Genomic DNA, 22,003 nt, shown 5'->3' with positions numbered 1-22,003 from the left:
TACCCGAAATGAAGTCTATTCATTCACCTGGATAAGAAATAAATCATCCCCTTCCTGAGGAAATCTGAGCCATTCACCCTGCTGAGTTTGCAGGGCTGAGAGTGCCTGCTGTTCTGGTCTGGATGGCTGTCTGTACTGGGTTCACTTGAGAGCTGCTGGGGGAATGAAGTTCAGAGCCCTGGATGTTTTCAGAAAAAGTAACTTACCTCTCTTCTATTACCCATCTACACGGTTAACAGAGGGCTAGTGGGGAAGTGGAAAGGGAGGAGAGGGTAAATGGCAGAAGCTTCCTGGTTTTTTTTTTTTTTTTTTTTTTTTTTTTGAGACAGGGTCTTGCTATGTCGCCTAGTCTGGAGTGCAGCAGCATGATCACAGCTCAGTGCAGCCTCAACCTCCTGGGCTCAAGCAATCTTCCTACCTCAGCATCCTGAGTAGCTGAGACTACAGGTATGTACCACCACACCTGGCTAATTTTTTTATTTTTTGCAGAGACAGGGTCTCACTATGTTGCCCAGGCTTGTCTTGAACTCGACTTATGCAATCCTCCTGCCTGGGTGCTTCCTGTTCTATAGAAGGCAAAAAACAAGGACTAGAAGTGGAAAAAAAAAAAAAAAAAAAAAAAAAAAAAAAAAAAAAAAAAAACTGGGCTACGTGGCTCATGCCTATAATCCCAGCACTTTGGGAGGCCAAGGTAGGTGGATCATTTGAGGTCAGGAGTTCAAGACCAGCCCGGCCAACATGGTAAAACCCCATCTCTACTAAAAATACAAAAATTAGCCAGGCGTGGTGGCGCGTGCCTGTAATCCCAGCCACTCTACTCAGGAGGCTGAGGAGGAGAATCGCTTGAACCTGGGAGGCAGAGGTTGCAGTGAGCCGAGATCATGCTACTGCACTCTAGCCTGTATGACGGAGTGAGACTCCATCTCAAAAAAATAAAAAAAAAAGAAAAAAAAAAAATTGGGAGTGTTGCTTCCATTCCCGAAGTACTGAATGACATACTATCTGGGACACTTCCTTATGCTTGCCCTTTCCCTACTTCTAATGTCAAGAATGAAGCCCAGGAAAGCACCTTGAGGATGCTCAGATCTGACAGGGCCACAGGGGATTACAAGAGTAAACACAGAGGTAAAGATTCGGCTCCCTCCCAGTCCCCTTCCTTAGTAAGATCATTATTCCATAGGAGGGACATACTCTCCATCCAGTCCTCCCCAGTAGCATGAATTACTATGAATTAATAAAACCGACCTTCTTTTTTTTTTTTTTCCTTGAGACACAGTCTCACTCTGTCGCCAAGTTTGGAGTGCAGTGGTGTGATCTTGGCTCACTGCAAGCTCCGCCTCCCAGGTTCACGCCATTCTCCTGCCTCAGCCTCCTGAGTAGCTGGGACTACAGGCGCCCACTACCATGCCCAGCTAATTTTTTGTATTTTTAGTGGAGACGGGGTTTCCCCATGTTAGCCAGGATGGTTCACCTGACCTCGTGATCCACCCACGTTGGCCTCCCAAAGTACTGGGATTACAGGCGTGAGTCACCACGCCTGGCAAAACCCAACTTCTTAAACTAAATCAACTCCCTGGAGCGTTTGCCAATCTCCTACAATCCCTGAGCCTGAAGATGGTTACTTTATCTCCCAAACAGAAATCAACAATGCCCTGCTGTTTCCATCGTAACTTGGGGGGAAAAAAAAAGAATGTCCTGCTCACCTCAGCATCTGGCTCAATGAGTCGAAGAGGCAGTTCAGAACTGCCATAAGCATCAGCTGTTGGGAAACAGAGGAGGCAGAAGGGTAAGGTTCAAGGCCCTGAAAGCTGCTACCTAAAAACAAAACCTCCTAATTCATTAAACATCAAAAGACACAGGCTTTCACAAAGGACCAAAAACATAAGGTGGAAGTGAGAGCACAACAGGAAGAGGACCTGTGGTTTCTCATAGAAATAAATTCTGCTACATGATCCCACAATTCAACATCTCTTTTAGCCAAAAGTTTATAAACAGAACTTTCTTGTCACAGTCCTCTACAATGTCTTTACCAACTGTATGTGTGTTACCTGATGTCTTAGGTAGAGAAATCATTAACCAAGCAATAGCTGAGGTGACAGGAAGGCTGTAGAGTTAGTGTAAAAAGCATGGACTTTAATTGGCTGGGCACAGTGGCTCACACCTGTAACATCTAGACCCTGTCTAGACCCTGACTCTATCCCAGCACTTTCGGAGGCCGAGGCAGGCAGATTGCTTGAGCTCAGGAGTTGAGACCAGCCTGGGCAACATGGCAAAACCCCGTCTCTACAAAAAATACAAAAAAAATTAGCCGGCGTGGTGGTGGGCACCTGCAGTCCCAGCTACTTGGGAGGCTAAGGCAGGAGTATTACTTGAGCCTGGGAGCCAGAGGTTGCAGTGAGCCAAGACTGCACCACTGCAATCCAGCCTGGGATTGAACCTGTCTCAATTTTTTTTTTTTTTTTTTTTTTTGAGAGTCTCACTCTTGTCGCCCAGGCTGGAGTGCAATGGCGCAATCTCAGCTCACTGCAACCTCCACCTCCCAGGTTCAAGCAATTCTCCTGCCTCAGCCTCCCAAGTAGCTGGGATTACAGGCGTCCACCACCACACCCAACTAATTTTTGTTGTTGTTGTTGAGACGGAGTTTCGCTCTGTTGCCCAGGCTGGAGGGCAGTGGCGCGATCTCAGCTTACTGCAACCTCCGCCTCCTGGGTTCACGCCATTCTCCTACCTCAGCCTCCCGAGTAGCTGGGACTACAGATGCCTGCCACCACACCCAGCTAATTTTTTGTATTTTTAGTAGACATGCAGTTTCACTGTGTTAGCCAGAATGGTCTCGATCTCATGACCCCAAGTGATCCACCCGCCTTGGCCTCCCAAAGTGCTGGGATTACAGGCATGAGCCACCGCGCCCGGCCTATGTCTCAAAATTTCTTAAAAAGCATGGACTTTAAGTCAGACAGATACGGGTTTGAATCCAAGCTAAGCCATTTTCTACATGTGTGACCCTGAGAAAGTTATTAGGTTAAACTACATCAAACTGCCACTTTTGTAGTTTTCACAATGGTCACACACAAGTAATTTCTTATGGTTCTTCTGGTTTGGTTTCCTCATTTGTAAAACAAAGGCACTAATGCCTACAACTCATGGAAGTGCTGCAAGGTTTAAATAACAATGTACTTTACAAAGCACTTATACCAATAATAAGAGCTCAGTAAGAGTTGACTTTCTCAAACTTTGACTTTTGCCTCAAATTATCTGGGGGCTTATTTTTATTTATCTATTCTCCTAGAATTTGCTACCTGAGGCAAATAGCTTTTTCTGTATATAGGAAGCAGGTTAGGACTATATCCAAGGTCTTCTCAAGTGACCCATTCAGAATGTATGGTTTCAACACGACCCAGGTTGTTAGCTAATTGGCTCAAACTCAGTCAGGTATGGACCCTTCATAGAAGGAGCAAGTATCTCCCTGCAATCTTGACCATACCTCAGAAATCCATCTTAAAAAATACTACTCGGGCCGGGCGCGATGGCTCAAGCCTGTAATCCCAGCACTTTGGGAGGCCGAGACGGGCGGATCACGAGGTCAGGAGATCGAGATCAGCCTGGCTAACACAGTGAAACCCCATCTCTACTAAAAAAATACAAAAAACTAGCCAGGTGAGGTGGCGGGCGCCTGTAGTCCCAGCTACTCAGGAGGCTGAGGCAGGAGAATGGCGTAGAACCGGGAGGCGGAGCTTGCAGTGAGCTGAGATCCGGCCACTGCACTCCAGCCTGGGCGACAGAGCAAGACTCCGTCTCAAAAAAAAAAAAAAAAATACTACTCAGGGAAGGGTATTAAAACATATATGATGTTTCCTAATGGATATAAAAGATCAATCTAGGAAAACTTCCTTTCTAGGCGATTCATTTGCCGGGCCATGTTTGTGAGGCTCGTGGGATCTCTGACAACTTCATTAACTTGGTCAGAAGCTAGAGGAACACGGCTCTATCAGGGCCCCAAACCAGTGGCTATGTACTGCCTGTGGTTTAGAAAGTAGGATCAGAAATAGCAAAGGGGTAGTAGGGATTCTCACCTCATTTTCATAGGAGCTGCCAATCACATAGAAATAGAGATCTATACTGCTTTTGTATACCACTGTCAGGCCTTCCAAGAGGGCAATTTCACCTGGTGGGGGAAAAAAAGTAGAAAGAGTGGGTGGCCTGAGATGAGGAAGTAGGAAAGAAGGAGTTATCAGCCAGGTGCAGTGGCTCACGCCTGTAATCCCAGCACCTTGCACGCCTGTAATCCCAGTACCTTGGGAAGCTGAGCCGCGTGGATCACCTAAGGTCAGGAGTTCAAGACCAGCCTGGTCAACATGGTGAAACCCCGTCTCTACTAAAAATACAAAAATTAGCCGGGCGTGGTGGTGTGCACCTGTAATCCCTGCTACTCGGGAGGCTGAGATGGGAGAACCACTTGAACCTGGGAGGCGGAGGCTGCAGTGAGCCAAGATCGTGCCACTGCACTCCAGCCTAGGTGACAGAGAAAGGCTCTATTTCAAAAAAAAAGGAAAAAAAAAAAAGCTATTACCGTGAATTCCTAGTATCCAGCTGTTTTGGGCTAAGGTGAGGCCAACTGTAATGACCTCCAAAGCCAGAAGATGATCTGCACTTCTTGGGTGGTGGCAGAAGGGAAGCATAAACTTGGGGGAGTCTAAATGTATCTTCTCTAACCACCATCCTCTGTTCCTGCCCACTATACCTATTTCCCTCCTTGTATATGAGACAGGATACTAGTCGATCCTTCGGAGGTGAAAATGCAGAGCGGTCACCTTTACAGACTTCCATTTACCTGCCCTAATGGATGCGGTACAATAAGCAGAGCTGCAGTTAAATTTGTCAAGTGAGGCTCATAAATCCAGGGACTAGACAGGTAGCTAACAGCCAACCTTCCAGCACGGTATTCCCGCGTGAGGTACACTCACCTCCCCATTACATTCTGAAGAGTTTATTATACAAGGGGAGGAAGGAAAAAAAAAAAAAGGAGGCAGAGTCATTTTATCCTTTCTCCGCAGCCCTGCTACCACCCCCTTTCCACCATGGTTCCCCACAACACGGGGAGTAGTGAAAGGAAAATGACCTACTGTCAGTCCGATGGGTCTTGTTGAAAATGTTCTTCTCAAAGGCCTTTTGCTCCTTGACACTGGGGTAGGTGTCGTCATAGTACTGGTCAGAGGGAAGGAGACAGGGTTGGGTCACTACAGCTGGAAGCCAGAATGATTAGTGACTATGCTTTGCCCTGGGATCTTGGATTTCTCTCCTTCAAGGCATGGGGCAAGGGAGAAATACTGACATGGAAAAGGAAGGACTGTAGAGGCAGAGAATGGGCAGTGAGTAATCTAAGAAAAATAAATAAAAGATCCTGCCATAAGCAACCCCACCTCACATTTCTAAGACTGTCTGAAGGCAGAAGCCTACCAGCCCTACGGTGAGGCTCTGTGCCTGTCTGCAATCTAGACCTCTCCTAAACCATTCTCATCAAGTGTTTCCTAGGAGCTACCCCATGTCAGGAAGCAGTGCCAGAGAACACAAAAAACACTAGAAGCACAGAACACCTCCATAGACCCTCACTCACTGTATGAAGCTGAGGCATGGGGAAAGGCTACAAAAACCTCCTCCAAAGAAAGGCAAACCCTGCCCTATAGTCTATCTTAGCTTTCTTTTCTGCAAGCTGAAAGAAGCATCCAGCATACCACTGAGCCCATTCCCAGGCTCTCCCTGGCAAGGGGGCGGAGATGCAGGCTGCTAAATCGCTAGCTCTTTAGGGGCTAATCCGTTGCAGTCAGCTGAAGACCTATGACAGGTCTGGCATTTAGTAACTGGATAACTGTTTCAAAAGGTGTCCTGCATAGTTACATCCAATTACAGGGAGGAACAGCTGGTGAATTCTAAACTAATCTCTACCTGCTGATTGATTTATGCTATGCTCGCCCGGAGTTAATACACCAGGGACAGAAGAAATTTCTACAGGAGGGGGAGAATATGGAGGGAGAGAGGGGTGTCCTTTCTTCTTTCTTCCAACAGATCCAAAGTTGAAAACATCACTCTGGGAAAGTCAGGAGGTAACAAGCTTGATGGTGACTATAGACCTAGGAATGGAACCTTGGAACTGCAAGAGAATTCTCTGGAAAAACCCAGGCAGGGTGACATGGTAGAAGAGAAGGGGACAGGAATGATGGACATGGGCAGACTGCCTCTTAGCATCTACATACTGCTTTGTTAGGAACCAAGGTATCAAAGCTTTTTCCTAATCTGATGCTGACAACAAAGGAGGTCAAAGTCTGAGGACAGTAAGCAGGGCAGCAGTACAACAAAGGGACAAAAGAAAACAGGTTTTATCTGGAGTAGGCAAGATAAGATGGAAGAATTCAGGCTGAGTATGGTGGCTCACACCTGTAATCCCAACACTTTGGGAGGCCGAGGCGGGCGGATCATGAGGTCAGGAGTTCAAGACCAGTCTGGCCAACATGGCGAAACCCTGTCTCTACTAAAGATACAAAAAATTAGCCGGGTGTGGTAGTGTGTGCCTGTAATCCCAGCTACTCAGGAGGCTGAGGCAGGAGAATTGCTTGAACCCGGGAGGCAGAGGTTGCAGCGAGCCAAGGTTGTGCCACTGCACTCCAGGCTGGGCGCCAAGTGCGAAACTCCATCTCAAAAAAAAAAAAAAAAGCCGGGCGCGGTGGCTCACGCTTGTAATCCCAGCACTTGGGGAGGCCGAGGCGGGCAGATCACGAGGTCAGGAGATCGAGACCACGGTGAAATCCCGTCTCTACTAAAAATACAAAAAATTAGCCAGGCGCGGTGGCGGGCGCCTGTAGTCCCAGCTACACAGGAGGCTGAGGCAGGAGAATGGTGTGAATCCGGGAGGCGGAGCTTGCAGTGAGCCCAGGTCAAGATCGCGCCACTGCACTCCAGCCTGGGCTACAGAGCGAGACTCTGTCTCAAAAAAAAAAAAAAAAGATGGAAGTGTTCTCAAAATTATACTACTGAGCAACATGAGTTAATAGGGGATCAGTCCCAAGATTCAAATCTCAGAATAAGCCTTTGTGTTGTTCCTAAACTAATTCAAAAGGGAATCTCACCTTGGCAAAAAGTCGATCTCCATCATTGTCCAGAATCAGGATGGCTTTGACAGTATACAGGGAAGGTTCCTGAAGAGATACGAACACACCTTCAGTCCTGAGGCTCCCACCACCACTGGTAAACCAGATACCTTCCCCTAGTCCCATTGGGGCTGCAAGGGGATACAGAGGTACCTCTGTAAGTCCCTTACCTCAACATGGTCAGATTTTGATATTTTCCATTGAGAAAGACCGAGGGTAAGTAAACTGAGAAAGCATTTAAACAAAGGATTCCAAAGTACCATCAGAGAAACAGTTTCTCTGACGCACAGGGGGCTTAATCAAGAGAAGTCATGCTGTTATTTCCAAATATTATGGTACAGTTATTTTCCAAATTACCCTCTCCCTTCCTGCTCTCCCATGTACAGGCGGTTATAGAATGTGACCAGATTAATTAAAAGGCACTGAACAAGGCCATTTGAAAATAGGGTTGAATGTCCTAGTATACTTGGAAGTTTCTGCAGTCCGAATGCAGTGGCAATGCAGAAACATAAAGCAAGTCTTCCCTAAACCACCCACACACTGAGCAGAGGGAAAAGAGCGTTTACACACACACACACACACACACACACACACACACACACAGGCACACCAGTTCTCAATGCAGCTTAGTAAGACAGCCATCTTCCAAAAACTCTCCTATGTCTTCCAATTCTTCTACTATACCTTAACTAACACTACCAATTAACTTCCAAGGACAAAAGCCAATCTGAATTTTGGGGGAGTTAAGAAGCAGTGACAAAATGATCTGAGAAACACTCTGGGGCCTAGAGTGAGCGAGCAAGAGGGGTAATTTTTTTTTCCACTACCAAGAATCAAATAAGGAATCACAGCCTCAATCTTCATGGTTCTTCAACTGTAAGTATGTCACTTGCAAAAGCTGTGGTGGTCTGGTGCTCTCCTCTACCCCTGCAACTTCCAGGAAGCCAGCTAACTAGGAGAAGAAAAATCGCAGGAGGCTGAGGCAGGATTGCTTAAGGCCAGTTTAAGACCAGCCTGGGAAACATACGGAGATCCCCATCTCTACAAAAATAAAAAAATTAGCCAGGTGTGGTGGTGTGCATCTACAGTCCTGGCTACTCAGGAGGCTGAGGTGAGAGGATCTCTTTTTCGTTTGTTTGTTTGTTTGTTTTGAGAGGATCTCTTGAGCCCAGGAGTTTAAGACCACACCGAGCTATGACTGTGCCACTGCACTCCAGGTTGGGTGACAGAGTGAAACCCCATCTCTGATTGAAGAGAAAAACCAAAAGTGAGGGGAGACAGTGATGTGTGCATGAGAGGTATTTGCAGCCTCACATTCCTTGACTTTCTTTTTTCTTTTAAGAGAAAAGGTGTCACTATATTGCTCAGGCTGGTCTCGAACTCCTAGGCTCAAACAATCCTCCCACCTAGGCCTCCCAAAGTGCTGGGATTACAAGTGTGAGCCACTGCACCCAGCCTACATTCTTTGACCTTCTAATCAACATTACTTACCATTGATATCCCTTGTGCTATGAGACAAGGCTGTTGCTTTGCTACCTCTTTCCTGGCCTTATTTAAGAAACCCACAGTCCTCACAGGAGCCAAACACAAAAGTATGTGTTTGACAGAGATCCAAGAGTGGGGAGGAAAGAATCATTGCCAAGAACCCAGAAACTGTAGCCTCTACAAACATAAATTGTCTCATGAGGCTTCAGGAGGTTTATGGTTCCATGCAAAGAATCAACCCTGTTTGTGGGTGCAGAGGGGGGCAGGCAGTTCAGAATGGGAGTAAAAGGAACCCAGTCTTTTGACAACAAGCTGATGAGGAACATAAGTTTTCCCTACTTGAATTCTTGAGGACTGCAATTTTTGTTTTGTTCGCTGGTTTATCGCATTTGTCCAGAACAATGCCTGACACATACTAAACTCTCAATATTTGGTGAACAGTTGAGAGAATAAAGGAAGTTTGAGAATAAAGTTAAAATATCTTGATGCAGTGTGCATCTAGGGGACTACTTATAATTAGACTTCCACATATAAGTGGATTTTCTGATGTGGCCACTTTGGGTGATATTACTACCAACTTTATTCCTCCTCTGATAAACCCTCCTTAGAGATGCCCATCCTGTATACATAACACTCTGGAATAAACAAGGCATGAGTAACTCCTCTCTCAAATTAAAGAACTTTGTTGCCTAGTGGAGGGAAGTCCTCTAGAGTCTAGTCTTAAAAGGTCACAAGTAGAAGCAGCCCTCCTAACTCCTAATTCCTCACAGAAAGATCTTCCCTTAAAGCAGGCTCAGTTCTGTAACAACTTGGGTCCTCAATTCCAAAAGGGAGACAACAATGGGAATGAGTTTTCTTAATGGAACAAAAGAAATCCAAAAGGAAGGAAATTTAGACAAAATCATTTTTTCCCACAACCTTTTCCTGGAATTCTTTGGCCCTGTTCCTCCATCCACATTCATAGCAACTTTAGAGAGCTGCCCATTAGTTTAAGCTGGGCATTAACCTGGCATAGGAAACTGGTTCTTGCAGCCATAGAGTTTGGCATCCCTAGAACCCAAAGAAACGAAAAGCCCTAATGGCCACCAGCCAACTGGGAAAGTCAGTCAATGTCCTTTGTGGCCAACAGGGTGTGAGTGCCTACGACAGCCACACCGGCAAAGAGAGAACATATCCCTGGGTTCTGCTCCTGGTTCTTTTCACTGGCTTCCTAGAAGACATTATCAAAGAAACCCCAAAAATAGAAACATTGGATCTTCCTGGGAAGAATAAAAGACAGGCTAAGGAGGACAAGGATGAAGACTAGATTTGACACAGAGCTTACTGGAGCTCTCAAAAGGGAAAGAAGGCATTACAGAAAAGGCTGGTCATTTCAAATTTCCAAAGGAGGAAGCATACTAAATAAAGCTGAGAATTTAGGCAGGAGCTTAAATGCCGCTTCAATTCTCCATTCTGCTACAGCTGGAGCCAGCAGCTTCTTTACTTCTCCTGCCACCTCCTGACTGCAGCTGGTTCCACTTCAGCCTGGGGCTTTTACCTCTCAGGAGTGGGGAGGGCTATGCCATAAAACTAGCCAGTTTAAAGGCCCCAGAAGTCATTACTGATAATGTAATTTCATTTTAAGTTTTTGCAAAGGGCAAGTTTATAAATAACTCCCAGCTACTGAGAAATGGGCTTCCAGGACAATGGACTAGGCTTGACCTTGTAACACATTAAATGCTGACTGTTGAGAAAGACCTTATCAGCTTAGGGCCACATTGAAAGAATTTAAAAAGGTCTATTCTTCCCTCCCACTCCCAAAATGGGTAGCTGCTAGAAAGCTTTCGAGACAAAGTTCTGTGATGCACTGACTTTCAGAGAGCCACAGCCTGAGTGTATAACAGAACTTCACCTCAAATGCTAATCGTGCTTGGAAATGAGGTATAGGCAGATTGTTTTTGTGGGAGGTTGGGTGACTTAGGCAGATTTTCATGTATTTATGTTTTTATTATCAAGAAAACAAGAATGCTGTCCTCAAGACAGGTGAAACACCACAGAACAAGCAACTAGGCTGCTGCAAATGAATCTTTGATCTCAGGGGCTTCTTTTTTTTTTTTTTTTGAGACGGAGTCTCAGTCTGTCGCCCAGGCTGGAGTGCAGTGGAGCAAACTGGGCTCACTACAACCTCCGCCTCCCAGGTTCAAGCGATTCTCATGCCTCAGCCTCCCGAGTAGCTGGGACTACAGGTGCACACCACCACGCCCAGCAAATTTTTGTATTTTTAGTAGAGACGGTGTTTCACCAAATTGGCCAGGCTGGTCTCGAACTCCTGACCTCATGATCTGCCTGCCTTGGCCTCCCAAACTGCTGGGATTACAGGCATGAGCCCCCGTGCTAGGCCTCAGTCAGGAGCTTCTAAAGCCTGGTGAAAAGTATCAACATCTCCAAGAACCCTCTCCCCTAGCACATAGAGGACTAGAGGGGAAGAGTCATTCCCAGTGCTGCCCCCTGTGGGCCTTCTTGGTGACCTGCAGCTTCCACAGGATTATAGTCATTAGCAAAAATATTTTTCAAAGGCAGCTCTGGATAAAAGCTATTTGTGTGTCTTGTAGGACAAACTAGTAGAGATGGGCCCTGAAAAATAACTGAATTAAGTCTGTTCACAATGTATATAGTAAGAGAACCCTTTGGGGTAAGATCTTAGTAAGCCACCAGAAGACTAGGGGAATAGTGTTTGGGGACGATAGAGGATACCTGGGAACTATGATGAATTATTTGATTCATTTAGGGGAAAAAACCAAGAAGCCTTTATGGAGGGAATTACAGGATGCTAGCTACAGAGCTGAAAGAGCACAAATAAGAATCTGGAGGCCAGGCGCAGTGACTCATGTCTGTAATCCTAGCACTTTCGGAAGCTTAGAAAGGAGGATCACTAAAGCCAGGAGTTCAAGATCAACCTGGGCAACATAGTGAGACCCTGTCTCTGTGAGAACTTAAAAAAAAAAAAAAAAAAAAGCCAGGCATGGTGGCATGCACCTGTAGTCTCAGCTACTCAGGAAGCTGAGGCAGGAGGATGGCTTGAGCCTGGGAGTTCAAGGTTGTAGAGAGCTACAATTGCGCTACTGCACTCCAGCTACACAAAACAGTGAGAATGCCTCAAAAAAAAAGATGCTGACTGAGATCACCAAAAAGTTCTTCATTGTCTACTTTAAAAATAAATCCTTCCAGCCTGGCCAACATGGTGAAACCCCATCTCCACCAAAATTACAAAACTTAGCCAGGCGTGGTAACAGACGCCTGTAATCCCAGCTACTCAGGAGGCTGAGGCAGGAGAATCGCTTATACCCGGGAGGCAGAGGATGCAGTGAGCTGAGATCGCACCACTCCACTCCAGCCTGGGCGACACAGCAAGACTCCATCTCAAAAAAAAAAATCCTTAAGGCCATACCAAAAGGGGTTACCCTGATGTGGCAATGGGTCTTGATGAATTAAAAACTGTAACAAGATTCTCTCTTCTCTCAATCCTGTTTACAAAGTAAAACTAAGATGGTAAAAACTAGAAGGAGAAATTCCTAGATACCACTCCCAGCTCCACATGGCTAAGTAGGTATACTTCCTGACTCTGTGCCAACATTCCTTTTTTTGTCAGAGTTTCACTTTGTTGTCCAGGCTGGGGTGCAGTGGCACCATTTTGGCTCACTGCAACCTCCGTCTCCCGGGTTCTAGCAATTCTTGTGCCTCAGCCTCCTCAGTAGCTGGGATTACAGGTGACTGCCATCAGGCCAGGCTGATTTTTTGTATTTTAGTAGAGATGGGGTTTCACCATCTTGCCCAGGCTAGTCTCGAACTCCTGAACTCAGGTAATCTGCCTGTCTCGGCCTCCCAACATGCTAGTATTACAGGTGTGAGCCACTGCACCTGGCCTCTGTGCCAACTTTTTTTTTTTTTTGAGACGGAGTCTCGCCCTGTCGCCCGGGTTGGAGTGCAGTGGCACGATCTCAGCTCACTGCAAGCTCCACCTCCCAGGTTCACGACATTCTCCTGCCTCAGCCTCCCCAGTAGCTGGGACTACAGGCACCCACCACTACGACCAGCTAATTTTTTTGTATTTTTGTTTAGTAGAAATGAGGTTTCACCATATTAGCCAGGATGGTCTAGATCTTCTGACCTCGTGATCCACCTGCCTCAGCCTCCCAAAGGGCTGGGATTACAGGCGTGAGCCACTGCACCGGGCCTGTGCCAACTTTTTTAAAATTAAAAGCTCCTCTGGGGTTAAGGGCTCCAATTTGCCAGCCACAATCCTATGGACTTCAGATGAAAAGAAAAGAAGAATTAGCTAAAGTCTTTGACAGGGAAGAGCAGTTTCCAGGTATCAGATTTTTTTTTTCTTTTTTGAGACAGAGTGTTGCTCTGTTGCCCAGGCTGAAGTGCAGTGGTGTGATCTCGGCTCACTGCAGCCTCTGCCTCCCAGGTTCCAGAAATTCTCCTGCCTCAGCCTCTCAGGCAGCTGGGATTATAGGTGCTTGCCACCACACCCAGCTTATTTTTGTATTTTTAGTAGAGATGGGGTTTTGCCATGTTGGCCAGGCTGGTCTTGAACTCCTGACCTCAGGTGATCCGCCCGCCTCGACCTCCCATAGTGCTTACAGGCATCAGCCACCGCACGCAGCCTATATCAGATTTATTTATTTATTTATTTATTTATTTTTTTTTTTTTTTTGAGACGGAGTCTCGCTGTGTCACCCAGGCTGGAGTGCAGTGGCGCGATCTCGGCTCACTGCAAGCTCCGCCTCCCGGGTTCACGCCATTCTCCCGCCTCAGCCTCCGAGTAGCTGGGACTACAGGCGCCCGCCACCACGCCCGGCTAGTTTTTTGTATTTTTAGTAGAGACGGGGTTTCACCATGTTAGCCAGGATGGTCTCGATCTCCTGACCTCGTGATCCATCCGCCTCGGCCTCCCAAAGTGCTGGGATTACAGGCTTGAGCCACCGCGCCCGGCCCAGATTTATTAATATTATTATCATTTCTTGTTGCCCAGGCTGGACTGCAGTGGTGCCATCACAGGTGATTGCAGCCTCAACCTCCCAGGCTTAAGCAATCCTCTCCCTTCAGCCTCCCAAGTAGCTGGGACTCAGGTACATGCCACCACACCCTGCTAATTATTTCTGGATACAAACAAGATTAGATTCAAAAAGCACAGCTCAGGAAAGAGTGGGAGCCACTGGTACCAGAGAATATTACCCAGCTGACATGATACCAAATATTGGTTATAAAGAAAAAACTCAACACATGACTCAGGAAGAACTGACTGGAGGAAGAGACACCTACAATCTTCCTATCTGACACAGACCCAAAACATGTAAAGCACAGTCAACAAGAGTTTTGATATTACAGGAGAAAATGTCTCTAAACTCCTACAATCCATCTCATAGGGACAGGGTCTTGCTATGTTGCCCAAGCTGGACCTGAACTCCTGGGCTCAAGGTGTCCCGCCTCAGCCTTCCAAATAGCTAGGACTACAGGCATGCACCACCACGTCTGGCTACAATACTTGTGTTATAATCAGAATCAGTCATTAACTCAAGTTTTCCCATTCTCTGAGATTCGGCTTCTTCATCAGAGAATGAGAGAGAGGCTTGATCTAGATCAGTTAAGGTTAATGCCTTTTTTGAGTTACAGCAGACCCCTTTGATAAACCAATTAAATCTATGGCCCTTATTCCCAGCAAAATACATTCACAATTTTTTTTTTATTTCATGGCTAGGCATGATGGTTCCCACCTGTAATCCCAGCACTTTGGGAGGCCAATGCGGGGGCAAATCGCTTGAGCTCAGGAGTTCGAGACCAGCCTGGGCAACATGGTGAAACTCTGTCTCTACTAAAAATACAAAAAATTAGCTGGGCATGGTGATGCATGCCTGTAATCCCAGCTATTCAGGAGGCTGAGGCATGAGAATTGCTTAAACCCCGGAGATGGAGGTTGCAGTGAGCCAAGATCATCGCACCACTGCACTCCAGCCTGGATGACAGAGCGAGACTGTCTCAAAAAATATATATATACATATATATATAAACAATTTTTTTATGATTTCAAAGAGTTCATAGAGTCGAGTTTAGAATTAAGTGAGATTCTCTCTGAATATAATAAGATGGTGTGGAGGGAGCAGGAAAAAGAGGGGAAATGAGTAATACTTTTGTAAATCACCCCCTCTACTCTACCTGGCACCCAGTAATGACTTCAATAAATGTGTGTGTGGCCTTCATAAATTAATAAATATGATTGAGAAAACTAACAGCCAGCAGGGGGAATAAAGGTCAGCAACCACACCCCCTCCAGCTTTCTTTTTTTTTCCCTACTTTTTTTTTATTTTAAGACCGAGTTTCATTCTTGTTGCCCAGGCAGGAGGGCAATGGCGCAATCTCGGCTCACTGCAACCTCCACCTCCCAGGTTCAAGCGATTCTCCTGCCTCAGTCTCTCAAATAGCTGGCATTACAGGAACCCACTACCACACCTGGCTAATTTTGTATTTTTAGTAGACAAGGTTTTGCCATGTTGGTAAGGCTGGTCTCGAACTCCTGACCTCAGGTGATCTACCCACCTCAGCCTCCCAAAGTGCCGGGATTACATGCATGAGCCTCCATGCCCGGCCACCTCCAGCTTTCAATGGCTGAATTTGGTGACTGTGAAATGGGCAGGACAAAGATAACCAAACCCTAAGCTTTTTAGGAATGCAAACTCTCAGGTTCTTTCTCAAAACTCAGAAAGCCTGTCTGTTGGAGAATCTTTTTTTTTTTTTGAGATGGAGTCTCACTCTGTCGCCCAAGCTGGAGTGCAGTGGCTCACTGCAACCTGTCTCCCAGGTTCACGCCATTCTCCTGCCTCAACCTCCTGAGTAGCTGGGATTACAGGCGCACGCCACCACGCCCGGCCAATTTTTGTATTTTTGGTAGAGACAGGGTTTCACCATGTTGGTCAGGCTGGTCTCCAACTCCCGACCTCGTGATCCGCCCACCTCGGCCTCCCAAAGTGCTGGGATTACAGACATGAGCCACCATGCCCGGACTTGCTGGAGAATTTTTTACCCAGGGGTCACATAGTCCCTAATTCTTCAACTATCATGGAAGTGAAAGAATCACAGAAATGAGGGACAAAGCAGTACTGCTGGGAAGAGAGATGAACTGAATAAGGAGAAATCAGACTGAACTCCAGACCTGAGGCCTGAGAGCACCATTAGAACATTTTGCCTTCTCAGTTTGGTAATCCAGGGGCCCTCACTTAAATATCACTCAGAAAAGGAAAAAAATCAAACGGGGCTAGATCCATTCCTGATGAGTCCTCGGTCACGATTTGTATCATGATTTATCCCCCCACAGCCCCCTGCTTTTGCTCCTGAAAACAAAAAGCTAGTCTCTGAAAGACTGAATTGACAGCCTCTGTGTTATCTTTCAGTCTATGTATGCCCCCAAATCAACCCCTAAAGGAAAACTGCTCTATTCTCCTCTGGTTTTAGTCCCCCTCTAAAATTACACAACAGAAAAGGAGTTGCAGAAAATTAGTTGACCGAGCTATCCAGCGCAATTGGCTATGGATGGGATATCTGCATTGAGAGTGAGAAAATAGGCCGGGCGCAGTGGCTCACGCCTGTAATCCTAGCACTTTGGGAGGCCGAGATGGGTGGATCACAAGGTCAGAAGTTCGAGGCCAGCTTGGCCAACATGGCGAAACCCCGTCTCTACTAAAAAAAAAAAAAAAAAAATCAGCCAGGCATGGTGGCGGGCGCCTGTAATCCCAGCTACTCGGGAGGCGGAGGAAGGAGAATTGCTTGAACCTGGAAGGTGGAGGTTGTGGTGAGCCAAGATCGTGCCATTACATTCCAGCCCGGGCAATGACAGCAAGACTCTGTCTCAAAAAAAAAAAAAAAAAAAAGAGAGTGAGAAAATAAAAAGCCGAATAAAAAAGCAGGCTTCATCTGCAGCATATATAACTTAGATTACACAACAGGAAGGACTTCCTGAAGAGATGGGTGTGGTCAAACACCAGAAGAGGTGACACAGGCTAGGGAATGTAAGGCCAGGAGAGATCCCCCTAATAATCTGATGTAAGGAAACCTATTCTGCCCAGAAACAGGAAGGACAGAATGTGAGAGGGCCCTTGTAAGCACAAGCATCTTACAAGTGCATGGACTCATTCTCCCAATCCATCTTCATCAGCTGTCCCCTGGGCACTCTGCCTTTCCTCTTCCTAATTACTCCAGCACAAGTGGGTACATAGGTACTGATTCTTTATCCCTGCTCCATCTAATTTGCTCCTCTAGTTTCCCTTTCCACAACCTGTTTTCTTGTCAACATCCAGACTCTAACCAAGTCATGTCAATGGAGTAAAGTAAGAAACAGCAGCAAGTATCTACATAAAAAAGACCCTAAACCTGCCACTAGGCTCCCTCAAATACCTGGATAATTGCATTCATCCTCTGCCTCCCAAGGCTGACCTAGCTTCTCAAGGGTCTGGTTTTCTTCACATGGAGGCCCCCTCCTCCTCTTCTGACCATGTGACAGCTCCCCTAGATCTTTGATATAATTTATACCTTGCCAGGGACCAACTCTTTCCCACCACTGTGAAGGAGAGGGAAAAATATATATAAATACGTCGGAAATCTATAACAAGGTCTTCTTGGAGGGCAAGACATGGGGAGAGTTAGAAGCAGCATCAATTGCTCTTTGGGGGTTTTAGTTCAAGCCGAGGTCTGCTTCCAGCAATCAACCATTAAAACAAGCCGGCCAGAGTAACAGCACAGTTTATTCTGATCATTTAATTTGAAGTGTCAATAAATTAAACTCCAATCAATTAAACTAGGTGTGCAATAACCCAGATGGACACCCCGACACCAACATAATCACAATAAAAATTTTTATTGCTGCCAGGGACCTCACCGGGGGCAGTGCTGGCACAGCTCGCGCCCTAGCTGAGAAATATATCTCCACAGCGCAGGAACGAGGAGATTGCTTCTCCTAACGAAATGGAGGGGCCAGGCACCAGCAAGGACGCAGCTGGGAGAGGGGCACAAGGGACTGCCAGGAACGAGATGGGAGTGCTTTAGGGGCTTAATGTAATTGATACCTTTGCCCAGAGCAGGGGGAGGGGGGCATTTAGGCCAAGTACCTCTACTGTTAGTGCCAAAGGAATTTAACAAAAGCCCCATTAAGATGATTCAGGAAGCGAAGGCCAAGGAGCAATATCAACCTTTAAAGTCATTGACGTATTCCGCATAGTTTCCTCCTCCATATATACTCATATCCTTGTGCACTTTGGATGGCCTGATTTTTGCATGAGGCTTAGAATTTGGGATTTGGTCATGGTTTTAAAATATTAAGGTAAGAGAAATTACAGAATTAGAAGTCTAGTCTGTAAAGCACTGGAGAAGCACTCTGAAAGTGAATCCAGAGAGGATTAGGAAAAATAAAACCTATGAACAAAGATTTAAAGATCTAAACCGATACAGAATTCAGTTTTTTTTGTTTGTTTGTTTTTTGAGACAGAGTTTCACTTTTTGCCCAGGCAATGGCCCCTCGGCTCACTGCAACCTCCGCCTCCCAGGTTCAAGCGAATCTCCTGCCTCAGCCTCTCGTGTAGCTGGGGATTACAGGCGCATGCCACCAGGCCCAGCTAATTTTTATATTTTTAGTAGAGACGGGGTTTCACCACGTTGGTCAGGTTGGTCTTGAACTCCTGACCTCAGGTGATCCACTCACCTTGGGATTACAGGCCTGAGCCACCAAGCCCAGCCCAGTAATTCAGCTTTAAAGAAAAAAAGTAAAGAGGGAAGGAGGAAGGGGAAATCCTTATCTTTAAGATTCCATAGGTTATTAATGGAGAATGGTGACCTGCAGAGATCCTCTCCATTTGCAACTCAAAAAGGGAGCCCCAGCAGAAACAGCAAGAGAGAAGAAGCCAAGTCCAAAGATGTAGGCTGAGATCACTATTATTAAGTACTGGGAACTAAAAGAGACGAAAGGGTCTCTTTCCTTAGAGCCTAAGGAAACGCAAGAGAGATTCGACAAATCTGCTTGAAAGCTATAGCTGGATTACTTAATTCAAGAAAGAAATGTGACCCATTGTAAAGTACCTAAACGAAGGGAACCTATTGTTATTTAGAAATTCCACAATCAATGCAACTTTGATCAACAGTTCTTCTTGACCCCCTGTATCTTACCCGTCCCTTTTTCTCAACATCCTGCAGCTATGTATGTACCTTGTAGAGGTAAGGACAAAAGAATATGCTTTGATCAGATTGTCCCTAACAGCACTACATAGGTTTGCCATAACAAAGAATCAGTGTGGTTTTAAAAGCAAAGTCCAGGGTTACCTGACCAAGTTAGCAGCGATCTGTCAATGCAGCCTATTAGGCATAGATTAAAGCAGAAGAATAAGGTAGAAGCAGGCTGAAACAGACTTCACTGAGGAAGCAGAGACAGAGAACTAAGGGAAGAGAAATGTGACAGAGAGACTTTTTCTTCTTCTTTTTTTTTTTTTTGAGACGGAGTCTTGCTCTGGCGCCCAGGCTGGAGTGCAGTGACACAATCTCGGTTCACTGCAACCTCTGCCTCCCAGGTTTAAGTGATTCTCTTGCCTCAGCTTCCTGAGTAGCTGGGATTACAGGTGTCTGCCACTACGCCCAGCTAAATTTTGTATTTTTAGTAGAGACCAGGTTTCACCATGTTGGTCAGGCTGGTCTCGAACTCCTGACCTCGTGATCCACCCACCTCGGCCTCCCAAAGTGCTGGGATTACAGGCGTGAGCCACCGTGCCCGGTCTTTTTTTTTTTTGAGATGGAGTATCACACTGTCGCCCGGGCTGGAGTGCAGTGGCACGATCTCAGCTCACTGCAACCTCTGCCTCCCTGGTTCCAGCGATTCTCCTGCCTCAGTCTCCCAGGTAGCTGGGACTACAGGCACACACCACCATGCCCAGTTAATTTTTGTATTTTTAGTAGAGACAGGGTTTCACTATGTTGGCCAGGATGGTCTCCATCTCTTGACCTCGTGATCCACCTGCCTCGGCCTCCCAAAGTGCTGGGATTACAGGCGTGAACCACTGCCCTGTGCCTGACAGAGATACTTTCACATATAACTCCCCCAACTTACCCATTACACACAGGCCCATTGTTAAAAGGGCTCCCCAAGTATTATCTTCCTCATTCCTTTACCTTTAAACAGGCTCCCTTCTAAATATACATAGGTAAGTCTAAAAATTTCCAAAGAGGCCGGGCGCAGTGGCTCAACCCTGTAATCCCAGCACTTTGGGAGGCCGAGGCGGGTGGATCATGAGGTCAGGAGATCAAGACCATCCTGGTTAACACGGTGAAACCCCGTCTCTACTAAAAAATACAAAAAACTAGCTGGGCAAGGTGGCAGGCGCCTGTAGTCCCAGCTACTTGGGAGGCTGAGGCAGGAGAATGGCGTGAACCTGGGAGGCGGAGCTTGCAGTGAGCTGAGATCCGGCCACTGCACTCCAGCCTGGGCAACAGAGCGAGACTCCGTCTCAAAAAATAAATAAATAAGTAAATAAATAAAAACTTCCAAAGAAACCAATTCCCTAGAATCTATCCTAGTCTGTTAATTGGGTTTGGGGGCAAGTTTTTTATTCTTATTTTTTTAAGAGACTGGGTCTGGCTTTGTCACCCAGGCTGGAGTGCAGTGGCACAATCATAGCTCACTGCAGCCTCAAACTTCTGGGCTCAAGAGATCCTCCTGCCTCAGCCTCTCATAGTGCTGGGATTACAGGCGTGAGCCACTGAATTCAATCTCTTACTTAAGAATATCTGCTGCCAGTGGCCAGGCACGGTGGCTCACATCTGTAATCCCAGCACTGTGGGAGGCTGAGGCAGGCGGATCACGAGGTCAGGAAATCGAGACCATCCCGGCTAGCATGGTGAAACCCCATCTCTACTAAAACTACAAAAAATTAGCTGGGTGTGGTAGTGGGCGCCTGTAGTCCCAGCTACTCGGGAGGCTGAGGCAGGAGAATGGCATGAACCTGGGAGGCGAAGCTTGCAGTGAGCTGAGATCACACCACTGCACTTCAGCCTGGGCGACAGAGTGAGACTCTGTCTCAAAAAAAAAAAAAAAAAAAAAAAAAAAAAAGAATAATTGCTGCTGGGCACAGTGGCTCACTCCTGTAATCCTAGCACTTTAGGGGGCTGAGGCAGGCAGACTGCCTGAGCTCAAGAGTTCAAGACCAGCCTGGGCAACACAGTGAAACCGTCTCTACTAAAATACAAAAAAATTAGCCAGGCGTGGCAGTGTGTGCCTGTAGTCCCAGCTACTCGGGAGGCTCAGGCAGGAGAAATTGCTTCAACCCGGGAGGCAGAGGTTGCAGTGAGCTGAGATCACAGCACTGTACTCCAGGCTGGATGACACAGTGAGACTCTGTCTCCAAAACAAAAACAAAAACAAAAACAAAAAATACTTGCTAACTGGGCAGGTGCAGTGGCTCACACCTGTAATCCCAGCACTTTGGGAGGCCAAGGCAGCAGATCACTTGAGGTCAGGAGTTCAAGACCAGACCAGCCTGGCAAACATGGTGAAACCGTCTCTACTGAAAATACAAAAATTAGCTGGGCATGGTGGCACGTGCCTGTAATTCCAGCTACTCGGGAGGCTGAAGCACGAGAATTGCTTGATTCTGGGAGACGGAGGTTGCAGTGAGCCAAGATAGTACCACTGCACTCCAGCCTGAGTAACACAGCCAGACTCTATCTCAAAAAAAAAAAAAAGAATATTTGTTAACTGCCTGGTACAGAAAATATTTAAAACTACTCAGATTTTAAGCTTTTTACCTATATTTGACCAACTGACATAAGGAATTATCTGTCTTTAACATGCTGAAAGAGAGGAATTAAAAACTGTTATTCTTTTATCTGACGAGGATCTGAATATGTATGCATAGGAGATCTAAAGGAAAATAAAAGACAAGCTTCTTTGGAAAGAGGCCTGGAGTTCAAGCCAATTAACGAAGGAGGCTGGGAGTTAAATTCCTACATTATACTACCTACCTACCTACCTACACACACACACACATACACACACACACACCCCTCCAAATCGCAAAATAGGGCACTTTTGAGAGAAATTATCTGGTTCAGTTCTAAATAAGGGGTAACAGGTATTTTATTTGTTAGAACAAGCATAAAGCATCATATGGACAAGAGGGCTAATACACTCCTTGTAGCGACCACAATTCTCATGTAACCAGAAAGGGAGAAATTAGCATCCTAGATCATACAATGAGAATCCCTGGCCAGGCGCGGTGGCTCACGCCTGTAATCCCAGCACTTTGGGAGGCCACGGCGGGCAGATTATGAGGTCAGGAGATCGAGACCATCCTGGCTAACACGGT

General features: G+C 46.3%; 3 protein-coding genes across 3 annotated transcripts in view; 1 reads left to right on the top strand and 2 right to left on the bottom strand.

Annotated features, from left to right (window-relative positions):
- The window catches only part of CBX5 (chromobox 5), a 132,073-nt gene that overhangs the window by 6,655 nt on the left and 103,415 nt on the right, over positions 1-22,003 (top strand). The window lies entirely within an intron of this gene.
- Positions 1-22,003, bottom strand: part of PDE1B (phosphodiesterase 1B) — a 292,990-nt gene that overhangs the window by 239,981 nt on the left and 31,006 nt on the right. The window lies entirely within an intron of this gene.
- The window catches only part of COPZ1 (COPI coat complex subunit zeta 1), a 28,558-nt gene that overhangs the window by 4,988 nt on the left and 1,567 nt on the right, over positions 1-22,003 (bottom strand). Inside the window, exons 2-5 of the mRNA XM_050749045.1 lie at positions 7,122-7,190; positions 5,124-5,205; positions 4,074-4,165; positions 1,704-1,759 (exon numbers count right to left, since the gene is read on the bottom strand). Of these exons, the coding sequence (XP_050605002.1) occupies positions 1,704-1,759; positions 4,074-4,165; positions 5,124-5,205; positions 7,122-7,190 (299 nt within the window). The remainder of the gene's footprint in view (positions 1-1,703; positions 1,760-4,073; positions 4,166-5,123; positions 5,206-7,121; positions 7,191-22,003) is intronic.

The sequence above is a fragment of the Macaca thibetana genome, chromosome 11 (assembly GCF_024542745.1).
Source record: "Macaca thibetana thibetana isolate TM-01 chromosome 11, ASM2454274v1, whole genome shotgun sequence".
Classification (NCBI taxonomy): Eukaryota; Metazoa; Chordata; class Mammalia; order Primates; family Cercopithecidae; genus Macaca; species Macaca thibetana.
This window is presented reverse-complemented; position numbering and strand designations above follow the sequence as displayed.